We start from the raw sequence: 18,963 nt of genomic DNA on the forward strand, positions 1-18,963 counted from the left end.
GGGTCCAAACATCTTGGTATCTTCCTATGCAAGCAATCACTAACAGAAGCTGAGGGAAAGAGGATAAATAAGAGAAATACAGAGCAATGCTGAAATGGCTTCTCAGATTCTGGCAACATTTACTATATGGCCTTCTTATGCTGGATGTTTTATCCCTGTATGAATTTTTCCTTCATAAATGAGCCTAGTGGCTTTTATAACATGTTTGTACATTATTTATACATTATTTTCTCAGTAATCTCAAATGTTGATTCATCATTTTTTCCCCTGCCACTTACCTGATGTTCTCAAGGAATGCTTTTCATACACCACATGAAGAGGATGTTGTTCTCTTCGGAAATGCTTGTGTTTGTGTTTTTGCATAATTTTCAGTGCTGCTACAGGAATGTATCTGAAGGAACAGCATGGCATCTACACAGTTGATCTTGCTACCTCTCCCACTTTGAGTGCTGCCCAAGTATTTAGTGGCTTGCCTTCTATCAAAAACAGAATCACAAAAGAGGAGTACTTCACTCCTGAACCTTTAATTTTCAGTGATTCATTCCAGTAAGAGCAACTGGCTGTTGATTTCTTCAGTTTTCATCTTCCCTGCAGAGCCCTCTTAAGCTGTCAACATCAGGGTCCTCACATTTTAAGTGCCTCCTTAAATTCAGATGCACATCAAAGAGCTGTGCATCATTTTGAAATAACTTGGTTGCTGATATGGAGAGCAGTAACTTGATTTTACATTCTCTTAGCTCCCCCTAGAGGGTTTTTCTCTGCTGTATTTCTCAAGATCAGGTTTAAATGTAAACAAATACTTTTTCTTCACTTGTCTATTGCTCTTGTCAGCATTTTAACTCCAAATGGAAAAACTTAAGACAGCTACCAACATTCTGGTTAGACTGCACAAGAGAACACTGAGTTCTTTTGAACCTAGAGCTCCTTTAGTTCAAACAATTTACCTACTTCTGCTGGAAGGGATGCATCCAGACACCTGTTCTGATGCAGTCCTAGATGTTTACAACCGTATGTACAGGGTCCTATTACCCACATGTGACAGGAACTGCAGGAAGTTTTGTTTGTGCTTTGTTTCAAGTATTTTCCTAAAATATTCCCTCAAAAGTGCACTTCTTGCTTTCTCTTTGGGCTTTGTTATCAGCTGCAAGTCTCAGTATTTCCTGGACTTGCCTGGTGTTTTCAGAACTTCTTGGTGTGTCATACATGGCTTTTCCTCCTATCCACATCTGGATCACCCTGAAAGTGATCCCAGAGTCCCCAAAAGACCAACAAATTGTAGCTAATGATAGCAGAAATACCAGCTGCCAGTAATTTCATTCAGAGCATTTTACAAAGGTGCTTTTTTTATATTTTAGAAGTCTTTGACCCAACTTCAGTTTTTGGCTGGAATTTATATCTCACAATGAACTATTGGTAGTTTATATGTGTCATAGACTTACTCAAGACTTAGCTTTTATTGTCTGAGTGAGAAAAAGGCCTAACTCCCTACATTTCTAATTCTTGTGTAGCTTCTCCTAATGGCAAAGGTGGTTCTAAAAAATGCAGTATCTGTGTGATTTGTCAAAGCAGAAAAATTTCTTTGCTAAAGACAGTATCACCATCTAATCAAGCTACAGCTGCATCTGTGTGTCAAGTTAAACATGTTTGTTATTTCAGGTTATAGCACAGCAAGTTACAGATGAGAATTTACAGGAAGGTCGCCTCTACCCTCCATTAGTCACCATTCAGGACGTGTCACTGAAAATTGCTGTGAGGGTAAGTCATTTCAGCCTTTGGTGGCTTTTTGTCTTCCCACCAGCTCTACGTAGTTTGATTTTATTACCTAACACACCTTCACACAAGTTGGTTTACATCACTTGATATTGGACATGCAGCAGTTTCAAAATTAAATTTTAAATTCACAAAAGAAAAAACAATGCAAATACAAGGAGAGCTGTGGAACTACACAGTTCTGTGTACGTGCACAGACTCGGCTGTCCACCACAGTCATGCCAGCTGCATAACTGAAGGGCTTTTGGCTCTTCATGGTTATCAGTTTCAACTTGTTGCTTGTCTTCTGTGACCTTTCCTTCTACAATGACTGTTTTCTCTGTCACCTTACTGTGAGTAATTCCACTTCATATGCTTTTGAAAGAATAACAAGGAGCCCTCATATTTGAAACAGTTTCCATCGCTTCACTCATTCTGATGTTTAAGAAAAGAAAATTCCTTCCCAAAGTTCATGTCTTCTTAGGCAAGTAGTTCTGTAGATGCGAAAATATTACTTAAATTCCTCAGGCAAAGTCCAACTGGCTCTGTGTTTGGCAGAAACACAATGATAGACGTTCCTCCTCTATTTGTGCGTGTTAGAAAAAACGTAAAATAGGGAAAATGTTACCAAATGATTCTTTCTGCCTGTTCTCTGTTGAAACTTTATTCCTGCAAATACTTACTCTGGCTCATGCAACCCAACCCAAGAGGCTTAGCAATGGCCTCTGCCTTTTCCAGAAGAGAAACACTATCAAAACATTTTGGAATACCAGGCATTGGATATGAATTCAGACCTTATTCAACCACAATAATTATGTGCACAGACCTGAAGATATATCTACATAAACACCCGAAGTGCTTCTCATTCAGATTGAGTTGGGATTCAGATTAATCCTAGAAAAGAAGTCTTTAAAAGGTGACTTGAGTTCTCAGCTTCTCACAAAACTACAACATTTATGTTTTAAAGAGAGCTAAGGAAAGCAGGAAGAAGAGAACTCCCTTTTATTCAAAGGAGGAGCATTAGAGTATTTGCCAGATAGTTTCCAGCAGATCTTTTCACAGTGCTGCTGCATACAACCTGTTTGCCAGACTTCCTTTGTTTCAGAAGAATGTCCAGTCTGAAGATACTTGTTTCTCAAGTAGGTGATCTTCAGATGTGAGGCTACTTTGATGTGTTGAGAGAGCTCCAACCCCTTCTAAATGTAATTTTTGTTGCAGCTGTATTTGTGATGCATAATTGATTCACTTAGATGCGGTCTGGGTGAGGAAAGAGCAAGCAAATACTTGTATTTCCCCCAGCCATCCTGTGCACTGTGTAGGACTACTTTTTTCCCATCAGTTTACTTTTTTGAAGTATATTATCAAGCTATGGCAAATACTAAACTTCTCTAATATGGAAGCTTTGAACAAATCACGCTTTTCTTCCAGTGCTTTGGGAAGATGGTAAACCAAGATAAAGTGATGAGACAAAAGCAGGAATTGTATCTCAGTGCTTAGGGCTTGTGGAATATTTATCCACCACTGCACAGTAAAAGCTAAGACACTGCTGTGCTAAGAGGAGCACTGTATTTGTAACAGTCTGAATATGTAATCCTGTTCAAAAGTATCCAAACACAAACATCATCCTGTTGTAGCCTTATTCATGGGGTACTAACCTGGTGAACACAGGTGACTGCCAGCACCCGAGAGGGTGAAGTCTCGTCTTGCTTTTGAACTAAGTCCCACTTTTAAATCCTGCTGAGTGTACTCAGATAGTTCATCAGCAATAATTAGGATTTTAATGCATCTTTCCAGATCGCAGAAGAAGCCTACAGGAATAACACTGCCTCCACCTATCCTCAGCCCAAGGACCTCGAAGCCTTCATCCGCTCTCAGGTGTACAGCACTGATTACAACAGCTTTGTGGCTGACTCCTACACCTGGCCTGAAGAGGCCATGAAAGTGAAACTGTAAATATTTAATGAAGAATGAACAAATCAGCTGCAGTTAAAAACCATTAAAATATGAAGGTTGTTTCTGCCTAGGAAGCCTAAGAATAGCTAATTTTTTAAGATGCAGAAAACTTTTTCTAATTCATAGTAGTTGGTTAGAAACTCACATCAAGAAATCGTCAATTATACACCAGAAAATAAAGATTAATCTGAGAAATATATCTGTGTTTGGTTATTTTGATTGGTATTTTAATTGAGATCTCTTACACTACAGTTTGACAGATCTTTTTGAAAAAAGTAGTTGTATCTTGAGTCAAGAGTTTTGTCACAAACATCGGTGGGAACTTAAGCAGATAAATGGGCACTTAAGAAATACATTTGATATTTTTATCCATTACAGTGTAATTTGCATAATTTGTGAACCTGTTATTTAGAAAAAAAACGCCAAAGTTTAAACAACTATAAGGTTAGAATATTTCATTCCAGAGAAAACCTTTATTGGTCACTCTTGTGAGGAGTTAGGAAATGAAAATTTTCGAAAAGAACCAAACCTGCAGAACCTTTTGGTCACATCTAATTAGAACATTTTAACATTACTAACAACAACATTTAACAACATTAACATTTAACATTAGCTAAGGTAATATCCTGTGTAAGATCAAGGATTTCATTTCCCCTGTTCTGATCCAATGTTTGGCCTAATTTCTTGAACTCCATGTTCTTGACAAAAGGGGAGTATCAAAATGCCAGGAATAGACTTTGAGGAATTATTAGTTGTTAAACAGCTACCACTCCAAGAAAAATTTAATATATTTTTTGGATGGTTCTGGAAACAGAGGTTACTTGAACATTTTTTTCTACTATCTCTTTCTCTCTAATCTTTACCAGACAGATTTTCTCTAGAAAAACCAAATATTAATTTTATTTGTCTAGCCCCTCAACTCTGTCACAGCTGCAGATCACAGATCCTAAATTGAGAGAGTTACTTTCTCTCTCACTGCCTAATGGGAGCATGTCAACATTTTTGCCTCACTGTGCTTTTGGCAGAAGTTCTGATCACACAAACAGTACTCTTACCACAGTGAAGGAAAAGGCATTAATCATACTCTGAGCAACCAGAAACACTCTGCATTTCAATGCCATCCTCTGCATTTCAATGTATTGCTGTTGTGAAAGGGTATTAAAACATTTTCTTGTGTTTCACTTGAAATAAAATAGTATCTATAATTTATGTTGTCATCAGCTGAGTGTGCTGAGTCTTTGAACAGCTGCTGTTGAGTGCCTGGGTGTTGGAGTCCATCAGCCAGACCTCTGCAGCTCAGCAGTGAGTCTTTTATTGCTTGGCACCCATTTTCACATTAAGGCACTCAGGCACAGACTGGGAGGTGCTGGGCTGGGGGTCCTTCAAGGCACAGCTGCTGGGGACTTTTCAGCAGTGTTCTTCAATTATATACTATACTGATGACCTTTAAATATGATCCTGCATTACAAACTGGAACACTCACTATCCACATCTGCACTCAGCACGCTTCCCTGCAGGAAAACGCTGCCCAGTGAACCATTAACAGCACCGCCTCTTACAAGCTGCTGGAAAATTCTCCCTATACTAATTCGACATAGAAAGGATTCTTCAAATGATTTGTAGTTTTATGTAATATTAAATATATATATAGGGTTTTTTCCCTATTTTCTGTATTTTACATTTTTATGTAATGTAGGGGGAAAAACTAAACTCTGTCTCATCTGACCCATTTTCATTCCCAAAGTGTTTGGCCTAACAGTGTACACATAAAATGCCATGAACTGAACACATGATAAATGGTTATTAACATAACCAGGCAGACAGTTTGGCACTAAATTGAAGAGACATGGATTTGATGGATGAACCATTTGGTGGGTAAGGGTGGCTGGCTGCAAAGAGTTCTGGTCAATAGCTCGATGTCCAAGTGGAGACCAGCGAGAGTGACATTCCTCAGGGGTTGGAATTAACATCTTTGTCAGTGACATGGACATGGCACTGAGCACACTCTCAGCAGGTTTGCTGATGATGGAGCAGTCAACACACTGCAGTGAAGGGATGTTATCCAGCAGGACCTGGACAGGTGGGTCTGTGCAAGCCACATCGCGTTCAAGGCTGAGTGCAAGGTCCTTCCCCTGGCAATCAGGGCAATCCCAAGCACAAGCACAGACTGGGTGGAGAATGGGTTGAGAGCAGCCCTGAGGAGAGGGACTTGGTACAGGTAGACAAGAAGCTCAACATGAGCCAGTGATGTGCACTTGAGGCCAAGAAAGCCAGCTGTATCCTAGGTTGCATCAAAAGCAGCATGACCAGCAGGCTGAGGGAGGTGATTCTCACCCTCTACTACTTTTGAGAGACCTCAAATGGACCACTGCATCCAGCTCTGCGACATGAACATAAAAGGAACATGGACCTGCTGGAGCAAGTCCAGAGGAAGGTCACAAGAAGTGATCAGAGGGCTGGAGCATCTCTCCTATGTTCAGCCTGGAGAAGAGAAGGCTTTGACCAGACCTTATAGCACTTTCCAGTACCTGAAGGGAGCCTACAAGAAGGCTGGAAATGGATGTTTTTACAAAAGGGCTGGAAAGGGCAGGATAAGGGGGGAATGTTTTAAACAGAGTAGGTTTAGATGAGATGGGAAGAAATTCACACAGCACAGCACAGATGAGGAGACAGAAGTGTATATTTCTTAACACACTGTGGAATGTTTCTCACCTTGCAAGTGCTCTGAGGCATGGCTCACAGAGACAAATGTCAGTTTTTGAGTCTTAGAAAATCTGTGAACACGTATCAAAAACATGTGTCAGTTCAGCACAAAAGCTGAGATTAACTACTTGAACCATTCATCTCAGATGTTAAAGTTCCTCTTTTCACAGCAGCTGTAAGGAAAAATATTGCTCTCCCGAATTAGAACTGTTTATAAAAACAGTTTCTCTCAATTGTCTGAAAGTTTGCCTTCAACACCAAATAAAATCTGAAAAATGTGTCCACTTTGATGCTGTTTCAGGAATTCTAGAAACTGGCCAAGATCCATGTGATAGTCATTCCTCAGGCCATAATCACCATGTGCCTGAAACTGCAGGTCTTCAAAACTGTGAAAGAGGCGAAGATTATCAATGCTTCCCTCTGTTTCTATATTCTCCACATGCTTGCATGAAATATGCTTCCAGTTGGGATATCTAATAACACGCCAGAACTCTTCACAGTTTTCTTGGAGTCCCTCCACACAGATGACACCAGGTTTCCCAGTCAGGCAGAAGCCAGTCAGATTTAACTTCTTTGCAGAGTCAAAAATCTTTTTCCTCAGTTCCTGCCTGTATATGTGATGGCTGTAGATCCACATGCGATGCAGCATTTCCTTGACCCTGACTTCTTTAGAAGCACACTCAGACGAGCCCTTACTGTTTTCCAAGAAAGTCAGGCTGTTGTCCTTCACCCACTGCACAGCCTCACACACACACAGATCCCCTGAATCCAGAGAGCTGATGTGAGATGCCAGAAGAGTATTGAGCTGCAGCTGTTGCTGTCTGTGCAGAGCATCTGATCTGGCAAAGAGCTGAGGAGCCACCTGAGGGTACATATGAGGAAGGAGAACCTGCAATTCCACCTTTACCTTAAGAACAGAAGACACACACACAGAGAAAATTAATTCTGCAGCTACTGAAGACGTGCTAGATTCTTCTTCCCTGTCAGAGGCAGATTATGAGGTGATGTAATTAAGATTGCAGCATCCTACTGACTGGAATTATTTCCCACTTCCCTTTTGTCCAAATAACCTGTTGTTTGTTCCTTTTCTTCTGTTGCATCATACTGTCACTTTCACAAGGCTTCCCATGATATCCAGGCATGCTATGGATTGGGAGAAGATACACAGTTACCCTTGAGGGATATTTCTACCTCAGTGTTGCCACAGCAATGAACTGCTGGAGTCAAGGGCTTTTGAGAATCTCATCCCTTACCATTACCCATTAGCCCATGACTAATGAACTCCGCCCAGCTGCTGGAAAAAAAAGGCCAAGAGTTACATGAAATGGTGTATGTGATTGTACCTACTGTATATAGAGACACGTGGCAGAAGTGTTGGAAATATTTTATCTTTAAGATTGCTCCCAACCCAAACCATTCAATGCTTCTGTGCATTACATTATTTTAAGCAAGTATTCACTGTAAAGAGGAATTAGGATTATAGGGGATTAAAAGATTTATGCACGTTTCAGGTCAGGGAGACCTCCAGATTATTTTATCTGATCTCTTATGAACAGTGGGCTGTTGAATTTCTCTTGATTATTCCTACAGTGCCTTCAAACAGAGCAGCTCTTTGGCAGCTGAACCCTGCCTCTAGTCCAAGAGTAGAAGAGGATTTATGTGTCCTCAGTGCTTCAAGCTCCTGTAGACTATTAGGGGGTACTCACTACACTGTACAGTCATATGACTAGTCCTGCAGAGAGAAGTGAATCATGAAATGACTAATTATCTTTCCAAGTTCCTTGACAATCTGCTGTGGAAAAAAACCCACTACTCCTACACAAGCCCTCCCTACATGGTTCATAAAACTTCTCCCTGAAGGTTGGTGAAAGGGTGCATTTTAGAAAGATACCTAAGCTTATACCTAAAGTTTCAAAAAAATCATGAGGCCATCTCATTACCCAGTAAATTGTTGTAATGTTGGATTACCTTAGTTCCATGAAAAATGGTTTTTAGGCTGAGTTTGTCTGATCTCAATTTCTAGTCACTGAATTAGTATGCACCCAGACCTGTCTTCTCTGTACAAGTATTTACATCAATTAGTTCAATCAGTTAAACTGTTGTAACTCCCTATACTGCAAGTTTGGTTTCTCTGCTCATAGGCTGGTTTTGTTTTTGTGTTCATGTGACTCCTCATAATTGCATTTTGCTATTGGGGGCTATATTTGCATTACTGTATTTCCAATGCAGATATTAGCAGCAGCCGAGATTTTCTCTTACTCTTGACTTTTCAACAGCAAACAAAAACACGATGGCTTTTTAACCTCCTTTTTCCAGGCAGAATTTTCAAGCGTGTGCAGGAGTAAAGACACCACCACCCATGAACAAACCTCCTTGCAGCTCTCACCTTCGCCTCCCCTACATCGAGAGCGATGCGGTATTCCAGCTGCGGGGGCAGCGCTCCGTCTGCATTCCTCAGGTAGCGCTGGATGCTGGGCACGGCGTCCGCATCCAGACTGAATTCCCCTCTTTTGGGAAACATCGAAAGGAGCATTTCCACTTCCAGCAGCTGCAGCTCCAGGCATTCTTTTACCGTGAGAGCCATTGCACTGCCCTCCGCGCACGCCTGGAATGAGAGGGGTGGAGTTAAAGCCCGGGGTTCAGCACATGGAGAGGTTCAGCACCACAAGGAAGCCCCGCGATTCTTTAAGGGCAGAATTTGGTTAAACACGGCTGGACACAGCGCTCAGCACCGGGCAGCTCCTGCCGGGCCCCGGGATGGAAAAGAGCAGGGAATGAAGTCCTGCATTGATGTGCGCGGGCACAGATGCATTATTTATGTTATTTATCAGCAATACACCCGGTGCTGTCTGGGTGTCGTGGCTCAACCCCATCCAGCAGCCAAGCCCCACTCAGCCACTCTCATTTCCCCACCAGCAGCATCAGGGAGAGAATGGGAAGGGTAAAGGGAGAGAACTCACGAGCTGAGATAAAGGCAGTTCCGTAGGGGAAGCAGAAGCCGCGCACAAAGCAAAGCAAGGGATGGATTCCCTGCTTCCCATGGGCAGGTGGGTGTTCAGCCATCCCCAGGACAGCAGGGCCCCACACCTGGCGGTGATTGGGGCAGACAAACACCATCACTGCAAACGTCCTCCCCTTCCTCCTCCTTCCACTGCCTTATAAACTGAGCACCGTGTTCTGTGGTCTGGAATGTCCCTTAGGTCACTTTGGGTCACCTGTCCCTGCTGTGTCCCCTCCCAGCCTCCCCACCAGCCTGGCAGAACAAAAATAAGAAAAGGCCTTGGCTGTCAATGACAGAAACATCTCTATAGCATCAGCCCTGTGTTCAGCACAAAACACAGCCCCGTACCAGCCACTGTGAAGAAAATCAGCAGCGCACTGAGGGGAGCACTGTGCAATCCGAGCGCGCTGTGGGTGCAGCTGTGGCAGGCCGGGTGTCACGGCCCGGCCCCGCCGCTCCCACCGCCCCCGCCGCCATCCCCGGCCGGACACTGCCCGGGTGGGCGGGGCGGCGCCTGCGCGGTGGCTGTTCCAGCCAGGGGCGTGGCCCGGGCGCCACGCGGCGGGAGCGGCCCCGCCCCTCGCCAGCCATTGGTCGGTCTCGCCGCGAGTGGGCGGGGCCGCGCCGGCTCCGTGCGGGGCGCGCAGCGGCGGCTCCAGCGGGACCGCGTCCCACCCATCGCATCCCGCCCATCCCATCCTATCCTATCGCATCCCTCCCGTCCCGCCCCAGCCGGTGCGTCCGAGCGCCATCGCCGGGGGGTCCTGAGGGAAGCAGCCGTGCAGAGGGGCGTGTGTGCGGCTGGCTCCGCCCGCCCGGCCTGCTGTCTGTCTGCCGGTCCGCACGGAGCCGCCGCCCGGGGCAACATCCTGGGGACACCGCTTGGGGCTTCCCTGCGAGCGCTTGGGGAGGCGGGACTCGCTGCTGCTGGGCTCGGGAATCAGTGTGTGGAGCCGCGGCCGAGCGCTCTGGGCGGCTGGTGTCACGGTAAGAAACGGGAGGCTCCGCTGCGGGAACGCGTTGGGATCCCTGGATCCAGCCCCTGGGAATCGTGGCTCTCCTCGCCTCGTCCCTGCGTGACCGCCTTGTACCTGCTCCCGCTCCGTTTATCCGGGGCTCTGCAGGGAGTGCAGGGGCTCCTGCCCCGCTCCTGGTCCCACTGTAAGGCACCCGCAACCTTCAGAACGCGAAACCCATCTCACCACCTGTGTCCTCTCTCTCATGTTGCTTCCTTCTCCAGAAATGGATTTCGAAGCCCTCAGGAAGTGCTCGGCGCTGCACCCCAAGCCTGCCGGGCTGGCCCTGCAGTATGGCACGGCTGGGTTCCGCTCCAGGGCCGAGCAGCTGGATCACGTCGTGTTCCGCATGGGCCTCCTGGCCGTGCTCAGGTCCAGAGCCGTGACAGCGACCATTGGCGTCATGGTTACAGCGTCCCACAACCCCGAGGTAAGAGCTGCCCTTTCCGTAAACCTCTGACCGGCCCGGTGGAATGACGCCAAGTGTTTTGGTAGAAGGGTGGAAAGGTGTGCTCAGTTTGTTGGAATCAAAGCTGAGAGACGAGATCCTGAAGACACTTGGACCTGCTTAAGCATTCAGCCTGCTGCCTGTAAATACGTTCTCTGATCTATCTGAAGTTATTTTTCCCCTGTACACAGAAATGGGATTTTTTTCTCATGTGGAAATGGTGTATAACATAGAAAACCTTTCATATTGCAGTATAACTTTCTAATGTTGGGAAGCTAGGAGTAGCTTTGAGAAGAACCTTTGAGTAAGATCTGTAAGTTTTAAAAATAAACATGCAAATACAGCCATTGCAAATCAGGCATTTAGACTTCTGCTGCTGCAGAGCATCGAAGGTTGTTAGAATCTTCCCTTATGGAATTTTAATGTCAAATGAATTTCATATCAAAATTATAAGGGAGAAAGAGTTGGTTACTCAGTATGCTTGTTATAGTGCTTTGGGGGCTTGTTGGAAGTCTAAATAAACAGCTAAGCTCTTACATCCCAGAAGTTCTCCACTTACAAAGCAGCAGTGTGACTGAACCATGTGTTATCTGTCTTCAAAGAGGTTTTATTAGTCCCCCACTTTTAGACTTACTATTTTTTGTTCTTTTGTTTTTCTACTAAGGAAGACAATGGTGTAAAGCTGGTTGATCCTCTTGGAGAAATGCTGCACCCTTCCTGGGAAGACTATGCCACACAACTAGCAAATGCAGAGGAGCAGGAGTTACAGCAAGTGATAACCGAGATCTGCCAAAAAGCAGCAGTGAACTTGCACAAAGATGCCTCGGTTTTTATTGGTAGAGACACCAGGTAATGACGAAAGGCTGTAGATGTATCTGCTCTTATGGAAGTACCAGTGCTGTCCTCGGGGGAATTGTGTGGGTACTGTGTGATGTCCTCCTGAGTCCAGCACTTTATATGTGTTTGCAGTCCCTGGGGTGTTGGCTTTCAAACCTTATTGGGAATTGCCTACAAAAGAGAAGGGTTTGGATTTCTTCACAGTGGGTCTAAATCTTGTGGCAGGAAGCTTGTAGAGTCTTCCACACGTGCTTCCTTCCCAAGTCCATACATAAATGCCTTTGCCACGGTTATCAGCTGTGCTTGTTGTTTTCCAGGCCAAGCAGTGAGAAGCTGTCCCAATCAGTTATAGATGGTATTCAGGTTCTAGGTGGCCAGTACCATGGTAGGTTACACTTCTGCAATTCTAATCTCATTTCAAGTTTTTTTTAATGTAAACGTGACTCCTTTATGCAGCCCTAAAGCAACACCCAGACATATTTCCATCCTTGCTTGTAACAACCTTCTTTCAGGGTGGTTGTATGGCTTTAATGCAAGGCAGGGCCTTATGTTTTCATAAGACTACTTAAAAAATTTCATATGTGTTTCCTGTACTGCATTTGTCTGTTTACTGTACAACTATTTAGCAGCAATTAATTTGCAATTCTATTCTAAATATTGTTCCTTTTATTTCACACTAGATTATGGTCTGGTGACGACACCACAGCTCCATTACATGGTCTGCTGTCAAAACACCCAAGGGCAGTATGGGAAAGCAACACTGGAAGGTTATTATGGAAAACTGTCCAAAGCTTTTATGCAACTGATAAAACAGGTGAATAGTAGGTGTTGTCTTCTTCATGCAAATGTACAAAATTAATCTCTTCTGTTTGTTAGCCTGTTTGGGCCTGAAGTTTCTAATTCAGCATATTCTAAGTGTGGTTTCTCTAGGGTAACACTTCACTTTCCCCCTTCTTTTCTTGCGCTAAGTCTCCCTGCTCTGGAGAGGGTCAGAGGCACCTGAAGATTGACTGTGCCAATGGAATAGGAGCCCTGAAACTATCAGAAATGAAGCCCTACTTTCCACAAGAGATGGTAATTCACATATATAATGATGGAACCAAGGAGAAACTCAATCACTTATGTGGTGCAGATTTTGTGAAAGTTCACCAGAAACCACCTGGAGGTATGTAGACAGAAATTTTATGTTCCTTTACTGCCTCTGCAGGGTCTGGCAAAGGTCCACATCCTTGGGTAATTGGAGCTCCCTGTTCTTACTAAGTGACTGCATGAATGCTTCTCCTTGTGCAATGGAAAGAGGGACTAGCATGGCCAGGTTTGGCACATCTCTGTGTTAGTCTGAACTGCTTGGAGGAGCACAGTATCTCTCTGACTGGCTGAAATGTGTTTGACAGTCTTTTCTGAATGTTAAGCTGTCAGAGTCCAAAGATCAGCCAGGACTGGCTTAGTGCTATTTATTTAACTCCCCTTAGTATTATGAAGAAACGCTTTTCCGGGTTCCCGCCAAAGGGCTGGGTTATTTAACAGCTTGGTGCCAACAGGCTGACTCATTAGTGAGGAAATTATTTCAGTCAATTTTCTGAGAATTGTATAAAAGAAAACCCCTGAACTGGGAGAGCAGGCTGGTTTGGATATGAGATTATTGGAGGATAAACTGAGTTCTCCATTGAACAGCTGCCCTCTCAGTGCAACTGCTGAACACCAAGGTACGGTGTTGCTTCCCCTTCCCACACCGATGGGAAATGCAGTGCTGGGAGCAGCACAGTGGCTGGGGATGGATCCTTGTGCCTGAGTGGAATCATTTGTATGCAGACCTGTGCTCTGGAAAGAAAATGTGTTTTCCTAATCACTCGCTGAAATAAATGACCTGATTTTTGTTTCTTTTCCTGTTTTTAACTTGTATTTGTAATTCTGTGCACTAGGGCTGGACATGAAGCCCAATGAGAGATGCTGCTCATTTGATGGTGATGCAGATAGAATTGTTTATTATTATAAGGACACAGCTGGCCATTTTCACCTGATTGATGGAGATAAAATAGCAACGTTAATTAGTATCTTCCTAAAAGAACTTATTGCCAAGGTAACTCTAACATATGAAATGAATGCTGGGATTTTAATTTGTAAAGTATTAAATAGTCTAAGGAAGCTCTGTTGCTTGGGATGTGGTCTCTGTACATCTACCTAAAGCGAACCAGCTTTAAAAAGAGCTCAGTCCTGTACCTCACTGCTGTGGCCAAAAAGGAGTTTGGAAAGTCTAAGGTTGAAGAGCTGCTTCAGCCTGGCCCAATAAAGATCAACATGGCATGTACCAAGACTTGAACAGAAATCCTGTTGTTTTAGATATTCAGAAGTTCTTAGTGAGCTGGTACCCAGGAGTTTTAATTGTACATGTAACAGTTCTCATTGTCTTCCCATTTATCCTTTTTGTTTGGCTCTGTGCCTGCTGGGCAGTAAAACTTGGTTTATTGGTTTGCTCAGGTGAAACAGGACTTCACAATGGCAGTGGTCCAAACAGCGTATGCCAATGGGAATTCAACACGCTACCTCCAGGAAACACTGAAGGTATTCTCCATGTTTTTTCTAGGTAGTTTGCTTTTTTTTTTTTTTATTTTAAAAATAAATGCTACTGTGATATGATTGCTAGGAAAATAAAATAAATAAATAAATAGCTCTTTCAAATCTCCAGTAGGGACTAAATTCTTGGCTGGAAAGGAGATGCAAGAGAACAGAGCTTAATAAGTTGTGGTCAGCTTTTATTAATTTAAAAAGTATTTAATTAAATCCCTTGGCATTTAAACAAACTGAGGCTTTATAGCTTTGCAGCCAAGTGAGTTAGTAAAGGCTCCTTGATACTTTGACAATGATTGGTTCATTTTCTGCAGCAAGCTAAATGTTCTGGAATTGAGAGAAGGTATTATTTGTATGCAAATCTAGTGTATTCCCTGAAGATGTAAATTGGATTTTTCTAGGTTTGGAGTTTATTTATTTATTTATTAGCTTTTATTTACACAGGAATAAATGAAATCTTTTAAAATTGCAGAAATAGTGGAGCATTTTAGCTCTGGTGCCTCAGTGGCCATAAACCATGGGTTAGTTGCAAGGGTCCTTCCAGGCTGGTGCTCATTTCCAGCCTCCTGAGGAGAGTCTGTAACCTTCTTGTCATTCTCTGCACACCCTTGGGCTGCAGGTACCTGTGCACTGTGTCAAAACAGGAGTGAAACACTTGCACCACAAGGCCCAGGAGTTTGATGTGGGTGTTTATTTTGAGGCAAATGGACATGGCACAGTAAGTATGAGCATGTAATCCATATGATCAACTACTATGTACAAGATTTTGGTTAAATTACCTGGAAAAGGAGGTCTTTTCACTCTCTGTTTAGTTTTATAAGTGAGCCTTTTTCTCCTTGTTTGAAAACAGACTTTTTTCCTCCTTCTGTCTTTATCACAGCATTGCCACCAGCTCCTCTGTGCTTTATGGGGGAATGGGAATTCCTGGTAGCCAACATTAATGATGGCTACTTGGGCTTAGATGGTAAAAGTTTTGTCCTCACTACTGCATCGATCCTGGTTTTATCTTGACAAGCTCTCATCTTTTTCTTCTAGGTACTGTTTAGTAAAACTGCTGAAACTAAAATACGGCAACTGGTGAAAGAGGAGAAGGATGATGAAAAAAGAGAAGCAGCAAAGATGCTTGAAAACATGATTGACCTGATAAATCAGGTAAAAACTGAGAGAACTGAACCCCAGGGGTGGCAGGGTTGGCCTGTTTGTGAGCTCTTGTCAGGCTGCTGCTGGGGACTGCTGGAAGCTTCCTGATGGAATCCTGCCTTCCTGTCTTGACTGCTGCAGTGTTTTTCCCTCCCTGTTGGCAGACTGTTGGCGATGCTGTCTCAGACATGCTGGTTATTGAAGCCATCCTGGCTCTGAAGGGTCTGACTGTGCAGCAGTGGGATGCCCTCTACGCTGACCTTCCCAATCGGCTGCTCAAGGTGCAGGTGAGTTACCAGCCACCAGGCTCAGGCTACAGCAGCCTCTGGGGGCCCTCCTCACAGCATCTTGTGCCTGCACACATTTTGGTAAGCTTTATTTTAAAGCTGAAACAGGCCAAACCAGGCCATGAAAGGGCAGAAATGGGCCAAAGCAGCTGCGGAAAAACTCAGAGGAGGGACAAGAATTTCACTTGGACTAAAATAGAAATACTACTTTAAAAAGATTAAATAATAGCCAGCTATGTTAAATGGGAAAACCTGACCAAAACTCTTCAAATTTTAACTTAAGAAGAAATTCCAATTTTCGAATTAGAAAAATCGTGTTTTTCTAAGGCCTCTGTCTGCTGGGCAGCTGAATTTTTCTTGCTGTGCCACTTTGTAGAACTTGGATGTTCAAGCTCTTGCGTCTGTATCCTTTCCAGCTTCTAAGAGCTTGAGCAGAAGGTGCCATGTGGCAGCATTCTGTTAAGACACAGTAAAGAAGCTCCGGGCTCTAAATGAACTGGAGGAAACAATTTAAGTTTCTGATCTACTGAGAGAAGCTGTAGCTTCACTTCAAGCTGACCAAGAAGGCATGTTCAGAACTGACCCTTTTTTTAAACTGAGCAGCTAAGGCCTCTCAAGACTTGGTTAATAGATGCTACAGGGATCCTAGGGACCCCAAGTGTTTAAGTAACCCTTTATTAGCTCCCAAACGGAACCCTTCTCCAGACAGTACAACATATCCCACCCTGAATCCCTCTGTTTCTGAGGCCACAGGTCGCAGACAGGCGCGTTATTGACACAACGGATGCAGAACGGCGAGCGCTGACGCCCCCGGGGCTGCAGGAGAAAATTGATGCCCTTGTAAAGAAGTACAAACTGTCCCGGGCCTTTGTCCGTCCGTCAGGAACTGAGGATGTCGTCAGAATCTATGCTGAAGCAGACACACAGGTCAGAGCTTGACTCATTTAGGAGTGGGCTTGTTCACATCAAACAATCTTCTGCCTAACAGGGGGTGATGAAGGAGGTTAGCTTCATTTAACCATGTTTAACAAATACTAAACTTGGAAAAAAGACTTTAATCACAGAAAGTCACTTTGGATTTTCTTTTATTTAGAAAAGTAATGTTTAATGTTCTCAATGTTTATCTTCAAAAGGAAAATATAAATGTTTAGAAAGGCAGATTTAACACCAGATGATTTTGAAAAGACAACCAACCTTCTGAGAGCTCACGGTTAAGAAGAAAGTTACCAAAGCAGCCCTTAACTACACAATTTCATAAGAGGCAAAATAGCAAAAAATATTCTGGCTGCTGTTATGTTAGTCCACATCTGAACTTAAAGGTGACAGCAAAAGCAATGGTCGTGTTTTCCCCACTTCACATGCTCCTACCCCCTTCTCTCTGCCAGCATGATAGCAAGTGGCTGATGGAGCAATACAGGGAACACAGGAAAATGCTTGCCTTAATATTACATATTTGCTCTATTCTTCTCATGCTGACAGCAGCATAACCAACTTTTCCAACATTCCCACAGGAGAATGCAGATGCACTCGCCCATGAAGTGAGCCTGGCTGTTTTCCACCTCGCTGGTGGAAAAGGAGCACCACCCCAGCCTATATAGTGAATGGCAGTTAAAGCACACAACTTCCCTTATCTTTTGATACTGCCTTTTTTACCATGTGCTGCTGTGCACAGAGCCAGTCCTGCCTGGGAGTAGCAAGGATTGATCAGAACTGAGCAGAATAGTACTCTGCTTATTCTTAACCTCCTTTAGCAACTTACCTCTTAATGAGATGCTCTTTCTGTTCAATGTCCCCCTCCTCAAGTTTGTCTAACTTCTTGACAAGACATGGCCATGTCCAGAAGGAATTGTGCCCCTCCCTGTCCCAGCTTAGTTCATTGTCACATTGTGCCTGAAATCCAACTCCCACCCCCTCAGAGCACTGGCCATGGCTGCATGAGCAGAGCTCTGCTGTGGCTGTGCTCACAGTGGCTGCTGCAGGATCATAATCCCCACCTTCCCCCAGTAGCCCAATCATCTATGGGCAAACAGTGTAAGACAGAGGCTGTCACTAGTCTTCAGATTACCTCATTTTGAGGGGGAAACAATATAATGAAAAAGAATATTTGCAAACAAGAATCTATCATTGCAATATTATCTTCATTAGATACTTTATGACATTATTTAGAAAGTAATTTGCAGTAATAGTATTTATAATCATACTTGAGAGGAAAGGGACAGAGACATGTTTGTCTTCTATGGCCTTAACTGCTCCCCAGCACCACAAATGGGCTGGGCCAACAGGATGAGATGTTTTAAACACACCAGTATCCTCCTTGGCATACTTTGGGTTCAGGGTGTCTACCTCTGACAAACAGTTCACTGTAATCCGGTATTAACTCCTGCCATAATAGCAATTTACAGGTTATTAAATAAGCACAAGTTCCAACAGATCTTAAAAAAAATAAAAAGACAAAAATAAACTGGAAACAAATTGAAAAAATGTGCACCTTGTATTTTTTTTCATTTTTTTTTAAAGACAGAACTCAAGACAACAAAACATTTACTGTAAATAGTAGGCACCATAATCAATATGAGCCACCAATATTTAAACTTGATTCAGGCCACATTCAGAACTTCTCTTATTTACAAATATTTAACTTAAATACAACATTAAGTATTTCATTACATACAAAATAAGAAAAGAATACTATACAACTGGGAAAGATACAGTATTTCATTTAGATAGTTACACTACATATAGGCTGAGTAGTACCAGTTTGGTTCATGATTTTATGACGCCTTCAAGAAAATCCTTCTCAACCATTTCTTCTATCTTCTGTCTTGCTTTGCTGGAGAAGGTCTTGAGGTTCTCCATTTTTATGTCCTTACTGGGAAAACAGTTGGGGTAAAGGACAGGGCTCCCTGAGTGTCCACCACATCTGCTTGTGACTTTGCTGTTAAAAACTTGGCTGAGTACATTGAAGAAAGGCAAGAGCTGCTCAATGCTGCGAACAGTGTAGATGGTTAAAAGCAAGTGACCTGGTTCCCAGCTTAGTGTTTTCCCTGAGCCATCCTCCTCCAGGTTTTTCTGCAAATACAGAGACATGGGAAATAATACAGGACAAAACAGGCAAAGCACATGAAAGACTAATGCATAATACAGTACTTCTCTAAAGTCCAAAAGTACTTTTTCTAGCCACAAAACACACTAATGCTGAAGTGTAGCTTCCAAGGCAGATCCCCTGCTCCCCCTCACCATGCCCTGCAGAAGCACAGAAGC

General features: G+C 43.5%; 4 protein-coding genes across 11 annotated transcripts in view; 2 read left to right on the forward strand and 2 right to left on the reverse strand.

Moving 5' to 3' along the window:
- The window catches only part of ME1 (malic enzyme 1), a 158,691-nt gene extending 154,792 nt beyond the window's left edge, over window positions 1-3,899 (forward strand). Inside the window, exons 13-14 of the mRNA XM_033054780.2 lie at window positions 1,657-1,755; window positions 3,544-3,899. Coding sequence (XP_032910671.1) covers window positions 1,657-1,755; window positions 3,544-3,702 — 258 coding nt within the window. The 3' untranslated portion in view covers window positions 3,703-3,899. The remainder of the gene's footprint in view (window positions 1-1,656; window positions 1,756-3,543) is intronic.
- Window positions 3,900-6,364: 2,465 nt separating this feature from the next.
- Window positions 6,365-9,847, reverse strand: RWDD2A (RWD domain containing 2A). 2 transcript variants are annotated; one of them, XM_033054785.1, is made up of 3 exons: window positions 9,755-9,847; window positions 8,792-9,010; window positions 6,365-7,312 (listed from the first exon to the last, which is right to left on the reverse strand). In XM_033054785.1, the coding sequence occupies exons 2-3, from the start codon at window positions 8,987-8,989 to the stop codon at window positions 6,635-6,637; spliced, it is 876 nt and encodes a 291-aa protein (XP_032910676.1). In that variant the 5' UTR covers window positions 8,990-9,010; window positions 9,755-9,847; the 3' UTR covers window positions 6,365-6,634. The 2 variants fall into 2 exon arrangements, with proteins under 2 accessions (XP_032910676.1, XP_032910675.1); XM_033054784.2 differs by lacking the exon at window positions 9,755-9,847 and adding an exon at window positions 9,366-9,641.
- Window positions 9,848-10,041: 194 nt separating this feature from the next.
- PGM3 (phosphoglucomutase 3) lies at window positions 10,042-18,183 on the forward strand. 2 transcript variants are annotated; one of them, XM_033054781.1, is made up of 13 exons: window positions 10,042-10,393; window positions 10,647-10,852; window positions 11,535-11,719; window positions 12,025-12,092; window positions 12,388-12,521; window positions 12,677-12,872; window positions 13,630-13,787; window positions 14,186-14,269; window positions 14,895-14,993; window positions 15,311-15,427; window positions 15,580-15,702; window positions 16,456-16,629; window positions 17,214-18,183. In XM_033054781.1, the coding sequence occupies exons 2-13, from the start codon at window positions 10,649-10,651 to the stop codon at window positions 17,298-17,300; spliced, it is 1,629 nt and encodes a 542-aa protein (XP_032910672.1). In that variant the 5' UTR covers window positions 10,042-10,393; window positions 10,647-10,648; the 3' UTR covers window positions 17,301-18,183. The 2 variants fall into 2 exon arrangements, with proteins under 2 accessions (XP_032910672.1, XP_032910674.1); XM_033054783.1 differs by lacking the exon at window positions 10,042-10,393 and having other exon boundaries at window positions 10,770-10,852; window positions 11,539-11,719.
- Window positions 16,771-18,963, reverse strand: part of DOP1A (DOP1 leucine zipper like protein A) — a 62,526-nt gene continuing 60,333 nt past the window's right edge. For all 6 annotated transcript variants that reach the window (XM_033054779.1, XM_033054776.2, XM_033054777.1 and 3 more), the window contains one exon: window positions 16,771-18,771. In XM_033054779.1, coding sequence (XP_032910670.1) covers window positions 18,466-18,771 — 306 coding nt within the window. In that variant the 3' untranslated portion in view covers window positions 16,771-18,465. The remainder of the gene's footprint in view (window positions 18,772-18,963) is intronic.

This window comes from Catharus ustulatus, chromosome 3, assembly GCF_009819885.2.
Source record: "Catharus ustulatus isolate bCatUst1 chromosome 3, bCatUst1.pri.v2, whole genome shotgun sequence".
In the NCBI taxonomy this organism is placed as follows: Eukaryota; Metazoa; Chordata; class Aves; order Passeriformes; family Turdidae; genus Catharus; species Catharus ustulatus.